This window comes from Loxodonta africana, chromosome 2, assembly GCF_030014295.1.
Source record: "Loxodonta africana isolate mLoxAfr1 chromosome 2, mLoxAfr1.hap2, whole genome shotgun sequence".
In the NCBI taxonomy this organism is placed as follows: Eukaryota; Metazoa; Chordata; class Mammalia; order Proboscidea; family Elephantidae; genus Loxodonta; species Loxodonta africana.
In genome coordinates this window covers 117851846-117863910 of record NC_087343.1, presented here as the reverse complement: position 1 = coordinate 117863910, position 12065 = coordinate 117851846, and the positions used below count along the sequence as shown (strand labels likewise).

The window sequence follows — 12065 nt, the reverse complement described above, 5'->3', positions numbered from 1 at the left end:
AGGATTATATATTTTTGACTTACTTATAAATTTAATGACCTACTAGGAAACAGAGTACTATCTTGCCCCTTTCTATTTACATGACATTGAAAAGTCACTTTAAGTTCTCTGAACCCAAATTAGCTTACCTGTAAATGGAGGGTAACATACAATGTTCATTGAAGTGATTTAAAAACTGTAAGTATTCCCAAAAAAACAACCAAAGTATTACTTAAACATACATTATTATATATTATTATGCTTTTATAAGAATGAAGACTATTTCCCAGTCATTCTTTTCATAAAATGAAGAATGAAGAGATTATTTTGAAGTAGTTTCAATTTTTCATGAAAAAATTTCATAAAGTATAAACAATTACAGATTAACATTAAATTTAGAGACCATTTAATCCATCACCTTACTTTTACATATGAAGAGAGTGAGATCCATCAAGGTTAAAAATTAAAACAATCACAAAGCGTGGTGGAAAGGGAAGAACTGAAGACGAACTGTGTTTCCCAATTTGTTCTTAGGTCAGCCTTAGAAAAATCTAGGTTATGGTTAGAGTTAGAGGCAGAGGCAGGCCATACTCAGAGTTAGGATTAAAGTTCCGACTGGATTATAGTGGTTATTTTAGTCATTTTTTCCCCCCAATTATAAAATAACAACAATATTAATTATGATATAATGTTGGTAGAAGTTGGCTGAATTCATTAGCTAAGACATCTGGTCCTGGAGTTTTCTTTAAGGGAAGATTTTTAACTATAAATTCATTTTTAAAAATAGATAATGGAGGTATGCAGGTTACCTCCTATTTCCTTTTAAGTGAGCTTTGGTAGTTTGTGTCTTTCAAGAAATTTGTCTATATTACCTAAGTTGTCAAATTCATAATGTTGCTCATAATATTTCCTTATTATCCTTTTAGCATCTGTAGACGTTATAATGATGTCACCTCTCTCATTCCTGATACTGGTCATTTATGTCTTCTTTTTTTCTGATCAGTCTGGATAGAGGTTTATCAATTTTATTGACCTCAAATGATCAACTTTGGGTTTCACTGATTTTCTCTACTGCTTTTCTGTTTTCCGTTCCACTGATTTTACTACTATCTATATTTTTTCTTTCTCCTACATACTTGGGTGTAATTTGTGCTTATTCTTCTAAATTTCTTAAGGTGGAAGCTGAGATCTCTGATTTGAGTCCTTCCTTCTTTTCTAATATAGCCATTTAGTGCTAAAAATTTTCCCCCAAATGTTTATTAAACCCAAATAAACGACCTGTTGCCGCCATCAATTCTAGCTCATAGAGACCCCGCAGTGGTACCTCCAAAATTCTGAGATGTTCTGTTTTCATTTAGTTCAAAATACATTTTAATTTCTACTTTGATTTCTTCTTTGGCCTATTGATTATTCAGAAGTGCATTATTTATTTTCCAAACATTCTGGGAATTTTTCAGATTTCTTTCTTGAATTCTTATAAATATACTAAGATTTGTTTTATGGCCCAGAATATGGTGTATCTTGGTAAATATTATTTGTGTACTTGAATGCATATTCTGGTGATGTTGTGAGTAACATCCTATAAATGTCAATTATTTCAAGTTGACTGACAGTGCTATTCAAATCTTCTGTAACTTCTATAGCACATACTACAATTAAAAAATCACTTAGAATAGCATCACAAAATATGAAATACTCAGGGATAAGTCTGGCAAAACATGTCTAAGACCCGTATGCTAAAAACTACCATCCATTGCTGAGAGAAATTAAAGAGGATCCATAAAACTGCTCCCCCCGCAAAAAAAAAAAACTAAACTCATTGCCGTTTAGTCAATTCTGACTCAAACAACCCTATATAAGTAGACAAACAGATTGTGTCCCTGGGTCAGAAGACTGGATATTATTAACATATCAGTTCGCTCCCAACTGACCTAGGGATACAACGTACTGCCTATTTAAATCCCAGTAAGCCTTTATGCAGAAACTAAAAAATTCTAAAATTCATATGGATGTTCAAAGGACATCTAATAGCCAAAGTAATTTTGAAAAAGAACAACTATGTTTAAAGACTAACACAACCTGATTTTAAGATTTATTATAAAGCTACGGTCATCAAGACAGTGTGGTACTGGCATAAAGGCAAACAAAATGATTGATGGCAAAAAATAGAGTCCATGTATATATAATTTTGTACAAATGTAAAAATGTAAAAGGAGAGAAAGGATAGTCTTTTAAATAAATGATACTGAAATAACTGGATATTCAAGCCACTCCTTACGACATACACAAAAATTAATCCAAAATGGATGACAGATGCAAATATAAATCCTAAAGCTATAAAACTTCTAGAAGAAAACATAGGAGAAAACTTTTGTGACCTTGGGCTAGACGAAGATTTCTTAGATACACCACCAAAAGCATGAACCATAAAAGAAAAAACGTGATAAATTAGACTTCATCAGAATTAAAAACTTCTGATCTTCAAAAGACACTCTTAAGAGAATGAAAAGACAAGCCACAGACAAGGAGAAAATATTTGCAAATCATATAGCTGAGGGAGTTGTATCCAGAATATATAAAGAATTCTCAAAACTCAAGTACAAAAAAACAATCAACCTAATGAAAAAATAGGTAGATGATTTGAACAGGCATTTATTAAAGAAGATATAAATGGCACATAAGCACATGAAAAGATGTCCAATATCATTACTCAGTCAGGGAAAGGCAAATTAAAACTACAGCAAGGTATTACTACAAAGGTATTAAAATGGCTAAAGACTGAGCTGATCAAGTGTTGACAAGGATATGGAAACTGGAACTCTCACAGACTGCTGGTGGAAATGTAAACTGGTATAATCACTTTGGAAAGCAATTTGGTAGCTTCTTAAAAACTTAGCATACACACACCATATGATCCATCCTGCACTCTTAGGTATTTTCCCAAGAAAAATGAAAGAATATTTCCACACACAGACTTGTACATGAATGGTCATAGTAGATTTATTTATGTATGTATGTATGTATGTTTGTATGTATGTATGTATGTATGTTGTTAGGTGTTGTCGAATTGGTTCCAACTCATAGTGACCCTACACACAACAGAACGAAACACTGCCCGGTCCTGAGCCATCCTTACAATTGTTGTTATGCTTGAGCATAATATTTATATTATTGTATTTATAATAGCCCTAAACTGGACACATCCCAAAAACCGATCAACAGAGGAATAGATAAACTATGGTATATTCATACAATGAAATTCTACTCAGCAATAAAGAGGAAAGAACTATTGATAATACATTACAACACGGATGAATTCAAATAATTATTCTGAGTGAAAGAAACAAGACCCTCCACAAAATAAATACATACTGTAAAATACAACATATATAAGATTCTGAGAAATGCAAACTAATATATAATGAGAGAAAGGTGATCAGTGGTTGCCTGGGGAACGGGACAGGGACAGAGAGGATGAGAGGAAGGAATCACAAAGAGCATAAGGAAAACATGGATGTGTTCATTACCTTGATTGTGGTGACGGTTTCATATATATGTGTGTGTGTATGTGTTTTTGTCAATACTAATCAAATTATGTATTTTATATATGTATAGTTTTATATATATATGTCAATTACACGTTAATAAAGCTGTCTAAAAAAAGAAGGAACAAGAAACTATGGTTATTAAATTAGATATGTGGCAGACATTTTCTCAAATATGAATAAAGTGAGCCTGACTCTTCGAAGAAAACAACTGACAGTTTTTCACCACTGATAAAACCCAAGATTTCAAACGAAAGTTAAAATATTGGAAAACATGAATCTGCCACCATAAACTTCACAGATTCTCAATACTCTTCTGATAACAACAGTGGTTTTATTAATGAATTTGATATTTTGATACTGTATAACTAGTTGTGTCATCATTTGGAAGATCTGCATAACCTGGTAACCTAATATTTTCCAAATGACCAAAGAAGGATGCTACAAAATCATGCATGCGTAAAAGTGCAAGGCAGACTGATGGGCTTAATGTAGCAGAGTATGATAAGTTCGTTGATATGGTTTCAGATTCCACACTGCAACTAATCTTTAAGAAAATTTAGTACTATCTACTGTGATATGCAGAATTCAAACACAGCCTCAAAAAGATGCCCATTCTAATCCCCTGGAATCTGTGAATGTGATTAGATATCACTCCTATAATTACATTCTGTTGCATGACACAGTTGATTTGGAGATTATCCAGGTGCACCTGATCTAGTCATATGAGTCCTTTTAAAAGCAGAGTGTATACTACGGCTTGTAACAGAAGAGGAAGTCAGAGAATGTCAAGCCACGTGCTGGCATTGAAGATGGAGAGGGCCATGAGAAAAGGAATGCAGGAGACCTTAAGGAGTTGAGAGATGCCCCAAGCTACATCCAATAACTGTAAGGAATGGGATTCCGTCAACAGCTGGAATGACTTTGGTAGCAGAATCTTTCCAAGAGCTTTTAGATAAGATCATGTGCACCTATGTGAATGTTAATACATATTTATAATATTTACACATCACATTTTAATAAAAATTATGGTGTATTCAATTGTTTTTATATATTTTTGACAGTACTCTTTCACCTTTTCATAACTATAGTGAAGGCTACTTTAAGATATATATTGTAAATAGTGTGAGCCATATATACATATGCTGTAGCTAACACAGACAATCCCATCTTGATGAGGATGAACATTACATTATATGATAATATCAAGTACTCCAACAGCAAACAAAACACTATAATAAAATGGGACCAATAATCCTTAAATGGTGGAAGAATTATGCTGGTAATATTTAGTGGGAAGCCTACAATATTATGTTTAATTACAGTTAGAAATATTTTTCAAATTCCTTTTTAATTTATTTTTAAATGAATAATTGTTCAAGATAAAGCAAATATTTTTCAGTTATTAGATATTATATTCAGTACCTTATAAAAAAGAAAATTTATCTCTATAATCGTATTTTCTAGAACATGCAGATGTACAATGAAAATACGTAAAAACACACTACACCCACTCCTCACTTATCGACATCGTTAGGTTACAAAGACTAGGTAATTATGTGAAAATTGGCGCTATGCAAAAATGGATGAGCACATCAGATCACAAAATGGAGGATGACTACATCATTACATAACTGCCAGATTACATCATTATGTAACTGACAAACCACTGAGAATCACAGCCCAGCCAATTTGACACATAACCTTACATCATAGTCAGTGTTACTCTCACTTTGTGCCTTAGCATTTATCACTGCCAGATGCATGTCATTAAGGCCAAAATAGTCGAAGAGTAGATTTTTTTACTACTGTCGTAAATGTGAAATGTTAGATAACGAGACAGTTGATATGTGAGGAATGAGTGTACATCCATTTGAAGTTGTTCTTGTCTGCTGACAAAAGTTGTCAATCAAAAGACCTGAAAGCCCTGAGAGTCAGCTGAAAAAAATACCAGCACAAATTCCTAGACAGACTGCCTTTTTCTCTGTCCACATATGAAAGAAGCTCAGAGTTCATAAGTGACTCAAAGCACCACAGGATCATTATATACAATCATCAAACAAGAGGATATACGGAGATCTACTTTAAAAATGATATAAAAAGAAATAAATGCATTACTATCATTGTTATAAAGTCAAACTAACTAGACTATGTTTCTAAAGATCTTTTCTCAAAGAACTACTAGAAATAACTAGATTCCATGTATAACAGCACTGTAATAATAAATCTGTTTAAAAAAAATGTTGGCTGACACTTTCTAGAAAATACCAAAGTATTATAGCCTATAAAGAACACTGAGTATGTGTACAAGTTCTTTGCCATCATGAAAATGTTAAACAAAATCCTTAGAAATTTTACAGGGAGAAATCAAAGAAACCGAAAATACAAAAGTAATAAAACATGACATTAAAATGTCATCGAGCAAACCTTTCAAATCACATTACCTGGAATCAGTTCCATAATGATGTAGATAGGCTGCCTTTGTGTGCAAACTCCTATAAGTTTAACAATATTGGGATGATCATATTGCTTGAGAATTCTAGGTAAGACAGGGAAAAAGTATAAGGGTAGTTATCATTTGGATAATAAATAGCTAAAGCATTAATTTTTTATTACGTAATCTGTACAAGTAGAATGCACTTTAACCATTAGATCCCAATTTTTGAAAGTTCAGCAGGACCCCAACTTATCATAAGTGGGATGTATACAAACAAATACTGATGACTACTGGCAAAATAATACAGGAAGAATGAGTCAATTTTCTTTGATCAATTAAATATTCATTTACAATTATTATCCAGTCTGAACAACTAACAACCATACTACACAGGAATAATCTATTTAGACCAAAAATATGTAGAATTCCCTAAAAAGTATTTGGTTTTAGCCACCACCACAAAACTACAGCTCAAAAGTGTTGGTGAACCAAAAACTGTAAGGTGCTAGGATGGTATCTCTTTTCTTTACTGTAATGTATACACTTGATTTTAGAATACATAAATATAAGAATTCAACTCATACTAGTAAATGCTAAAAGTAACCACTTCATTATATTTTGTAATAATTAAATGCTTTCTTGATGATCATGATCAATTTCAAAATAGAAAATTCTCAAAAGTTTTGAGAAAGCTGGCAAAAGGTTAAAAATTAATTGACAGACTTTTAAAAAGGAGAAAGGCAAAAGTTCATTAAAGGGAGCTTTAGAGGTTAAAAGTAGGACAGACAAAAATCCACATATATTGTTGTTGGTGTGTGCTGTCAAGTCCATTCAGACTCATTGAGACCCTACAGGACAGAGTAGAACTGCCCCGTAAGGTTTCCAGGGAGCTGCCGGTGGATTCAAACTGCTGACGTTTTGGTTATAAGCTTGAACTCTTAACCACTATACCACCAGGGCTCCATATACACACACACATATATGTATATATACGCACACACTCTAAAAAATAGACTAGAAAAGCCAAGAAGCTTGTCTACCCCAATGATTTCCATTACCAAAATTTATTCCTTATTATCCTATTAACATAGCTATAAATTCACTCACATTTGAAAAGTGCAGTTTTCTTTCCTAAGAGAACGGAACAATAACTGTATTTGGAGAAAGGGAAGCTTACAACTTCTACTAGAAATTTTTGAAAAAGTTTTAGAATGTATGACTTTAATACAAAATGTCAGCTCTTAGGTTAGAGAAACTGCTTAGTTAAGAAATACCACAAAACGGCATAAACTCTGATAATGTTAAATATCTATATATAGCTCTGAAGTGTAGTAAAGGACACTTGGAAATTCGTAAAGACATCATTTCCATCTTTAACATGAAGCTATGAAATCTCATTTTAAAAGAGGAAATTAAACTCTTTTGTTGTAGTAAAACAATAACAAATTAGAAAGCAAGATATTTAAATATTTTGGAAAATAATGTTAGGTATAGCCTTAAACCTTAAGAACACTTATGAATAACTTATAAAATGGGAGGCTATGAAACTTCAGTTTGTGATAGCATGCCTTTTTATTTCTCACGAGAAATAAATGCTTTCTTGATGATCATGATCAATTTCAAAATAGAAAATTCTCAAAAGTTTGAGAAAATTCTCAAAAGTTTTTTGAACTGCCAAGAATATACATGAAAGGAAAAGGCTTATTCCATAGATAGTATTTAATAAATGTATCCAACTAGTTTAATCCATTGCCATAAATGAATGAAAAAATGCAGGTCAAAATACTCCATGCCCTTGGACTTAGTTTTCTTGTTGCCTTCTCTTTTGTTCCCCCACCGCATTCTATAGTAACTTCATTTTATATACTAAGCCATGAGGGAGACCACACACAGACAGACAGACACATATAAACACATGCACATACTTTCTTTCCTTCAACACACACGAACATATAAACACATACACACACTTCCTTCCCTTCCTCCCTTTACATCATGTATCTTTGGATCCATGCATGTATCCTCTGTGTCTCCTTTCCATTCACCCGTCCATCCATATATCCATTCGCCCATCCTCTCATCCATATGTTTATCCTGCTTACTTTGTCCAGAGGACCTTTCCATTTATCCTGTGTTTTATCATATATACTCTATTTTACCGTTAACGAAATAATTTTAACTACCTGCAATACAGGGGTAAGCCATGTGGAATATTAAACTTTAAAAAAAGAGAACAGAATCACCCTAGAATATCAATTAGAAAAGAAACAATATGCAAATTTTCGAACAAATGCTAGAACAGAGTCGAAGGAAATTGAGGTTCTCAGAAAGGATAGCTATCAGCTGGAAAAACAGAATCAAGCCATAATATCTAAGAAAGTAGGGTAGATATAACTATAGATATAAATTATATATTTTATATTTCTACTATAAAAGCCATAACAACATTCATGTATGAACATGTGAGATAAGCAAAATGGCAGTATTTTTTAAAGCCTTGAAGAATCCTCATTTCCTGCTTGCTAGCACCTGGCTCCTTGACTATGCTTGCCTAATTGATCCTCAGTCTACCTCAAAAACAGACTGTTTCAACATTGTGAGAGTACTTACTTAATGAAGGTTTTGAAAATGCTTACTTACTAACTACTTTAGCAAGTCACAACTTAAGATGTCTTCAAATTTACATTTTGATGATACACTTATAAATACTCATTTTGTAAGAGAACTTACTTGGCTTCTTGTAAAAATTTTATTTTCAATTCCTGAGGAAGATCTTCTTTACATGTTTTAACAGCAACAGCAGTTTTATCCTTTAATACGCCCTTATATACTTCACCAAAATTTCCCTGAAAATACAAATACATTAATTGTTTGAGGTGTATGACAGCCACATAAAACTTAGCTAAACACAAACCATGTAATGAAGCACTCTGAATTAATCAAAGTACTCTGTAAGCTTTATTCAGAGTTTGAGGAGGAAATAAAAATAGGAAATGTTGCTCTCACCAATCCTCCAACTCTAAATACATTATTCAACACACCAAGCTCTACGTCTTATTATATGAACAATAATAACAAAAAAAATTCAGTAATATTTAAACAGGAACCAAAGATTCGCAGAGGTAACACTTGGTATTGATCCACACAGCCATGTCAGCTGAAGAGTGTGAGGGCAAAGGAGAATATGTGAGAAGCAACACAACCAAGAACGATGAAGCACTGTCAACAGCCACTGTTGTAGGTTGTCAATCTTTGAAAACAACCGAGGAGAAAGAGCTCACCCAAATGCCAATGTCAACCATGATGAACTAATTTCTAAATGTATGGGCTCCTAACTTTATCCTATGGCTAGAATATATTTTGATATAAAATGCCTGATTTCCAGTTCTGTTTATTTAAGAAAAGGTAGGAAGTTTGAAGTCAATTGATTTTTCTTTTATTATAAATGCAAAACAAAATATCACATAATGTTTAGAAATTAGAGAAGAAAATGAATAAGGCTAACAAACCAACACAGCAGCTATTTTTAATTATTCCTTTCAGGTCTTTCAATATATGCATATGCATTTTTTGAATAACTATAATCATAATATGCAAACACGATATAATGAGCTTCAATAATGTTGTTGGGGCCAAAAAGTAACTTAACTCAGAGTCTGCCTGTTACCGAATTCTGCTGTTCTGAGATCAATGTAAATCTTAAACATGTAACATTTACATACTTTGATTACTGGTTATTAATAAATAATTTTAAAATTGTTATTAAAAGATTTGAAAATATTTTTTAATAAAACAAGCTCTGTATTCATTTTTACTCTTAAATCTAATATTCAACTATAATATATTCATTGAAAAACAATGATTATTCTTTCATGAAAAGTAAACATACTATAAATTCTCTTAACATAGTAGCCATTCATTATAAATGAGAAAAAAGGAAATTTGAACTTCAATTTTTTTTTTTCCTGTTGGGTATTCTCAAGTTTTTTTTTTTTTTGGGCACGATTTTCAGATCATTTATGACACAAGAATTAGAGCTAATAGAAGTTATTACTCATATACACAACTACTGCTAGGCTTGTATTCACCTGAATGATTCTGAAAGCACCTATAATTCAACATTTCTAAAATTTATCATTTTATTCATCAAAACTCTTCTTGGCTAGTTTACCTTTTTTTTCAGTTACTAAGACCATCATCATTCCCCCTGTAAGCATTTGGACTTCACCTCCACAACAACTCCTGTCTTTCTTCCCCTTACATTTTTAGAATGGCTACCCTGATTGAGGATCTCAATTTTTTCACCTTAGTTTATCCCATCTTCAATCCCTCACTCCTCCAATTCATCTATCACAGCACTGTCAGATTAATCTCTCCAGGGACAACTTTGATTACACCACTTCTTTGCTCGATATCCTTCAATCACCATCATTTTCTTAGTCTCTAATGGCGCCACGTTATAGCCTCCAACTGTTAAATGTATTCTAAACTCAAATATTGGTTGTTGTTATTTGTCATTAGATGCCATCAAGTCGGTTCCGACTCACAGCAACCCTAGGTACAACAGAACGAAACAACGTCCAGTCCTGTGCCATCCTCACAATTGTTGCTAGCTTGAGCCCATTGTTGTAGCTGCTGTGTCCATCCATCTTGTTGAGGGTCTTCCTCTTTTTTCGTTGACCCTCTACTTTACTAAGCATCATGTCCTTCTTCAGGGACTGTCCTCCTGATAACATGTCCAAAGTATGTGAGATGTAGTCTTGGCATCCTTACTTTTAAGAAGCATTCCGGTTGTACTTCTTCCAAGGCAAATTTGTTTGCTTTTTTGACAATCATGCTATATTCAATATTCTTCACCAACACCAAAACTCAAAGGCGTCAATTCTTCGGTCTTCCTTATTCATCATCCAGCTTCCACTTGCATATAAGGCGATTGAAACCACCATGGCCTGGGTCAGATGCACCTTAGTTTTCAAGGTGGCATCTTTGTTTTTCAACACTTTAAAGAGGTCTTTTGCAGCAGATTTCCCCAGTGCAATGCGTGTTTTGATTTCTTGACTGCTGCTTCCATGGGCATTGATTGTGGATCCAAGCAAGACAAAATCCTTGACAACTTCAATCTTTTCTCCATTTATCATGATATTGTTTATTAGTCCAGTTGTAAGGATTACTGCTTTCCTTAGGTTGAGTTGTAATTCATACTGAAGGTTGTGGTCTTTGATCTTCATTAGTAAGTGCTTCAAGTCCTCTTCACTTTCAGCAAGCAAGACTGTGTCATCTGCATAACGTAGGTTGTTAATGAGTTTTCCTCCAATTCTGCTGCCATGTTATTCTGCATATATAGTTCAGCTTCTTGGATTATTTGCTCAGCATACAGATTGAATAGGTATGGTAAAAGGATACAAGCCCGATGCACACCTTACCTGCTTTAAACCATGCAGTATCCTCTGGTTCTGTTCGAATGACTGCCTCTTGGTCTACGTACAGGTTCCTTATGAGTACAATTAAGTGTTCTGGAATTCCCAGTCTTCACGATATTATCCATAACGTGTCAAATGCCTTTACATAGTCAATAAAACACAGATAAACATATTTCTGATACTCTCTGTTTTCAGCCAGGATCTATTTGACATCAGCAGTGATATCTCTTGTTCCACGCCCTCTTCTGAATTTCTGGCAGTTCCCTGACGATACATTGCTGCAGCAGCTTTTGAGTGATTTTCAGCAAAATTTTACTTGTGTGTGATATTTATGATATTGTTTGATAATTTCCGTATTTGGCCTGATCACCTTTCTTGGGAATAGGCATAAATATGGATCTCTTTTAGTCGACTGGCCAGGTAGCTGTCTTCCAAATTTCTGGGCATAGACAAGTGAGCACTTCCAGCATTACATCTGTTTGCTGAAACATCTCAATCAGTATTCTATCAATTCCTGGAGCCTTGTTTTTTGCCAATGCCTTCAGTGCAGCTTGGACTTCTTCCTTCAGTATCATTGGTTCCTGATCATATGCTACCTCCTGAAAAGGCTGAACACTGACCAATTCTTTTTGGTACAGTGAATCTGTGTATGCCTTCCATCTTCTTTTGATGCTTCCTGCATTG

General features: G+C 33.6%; 1 protein-coding gene across 8 annotated transcripts in view; it reads right to left on the bottom strand.

Annotated features, from left to right (window-relative positions):
• The window catches only part of FER (FER tyrosine kinase), a 470096-nt gene that overhangs the window by 153298 nt on the left and 304733 nt on the right, over nt 1–12065 (bottom strand). For all 8 annotated transcript variants that reach the window (XM_023547996.2, XM_003405006.4, XM_064274743.1 and 5 more), the window contains 2 exons: nt 8692–8807; nt 5969–6063 (listed from right to left, as the gene is read on the bottom strand). In XM_023547996.2, the coding sequence (XP_023403764.1) occupies nt 5969–6063; nt 8692–8807 (211 nt within the window). The remainder of the gene's footprint in view (nt 1–5968; nt 6064–8691; nt 8808–12065) is intronic.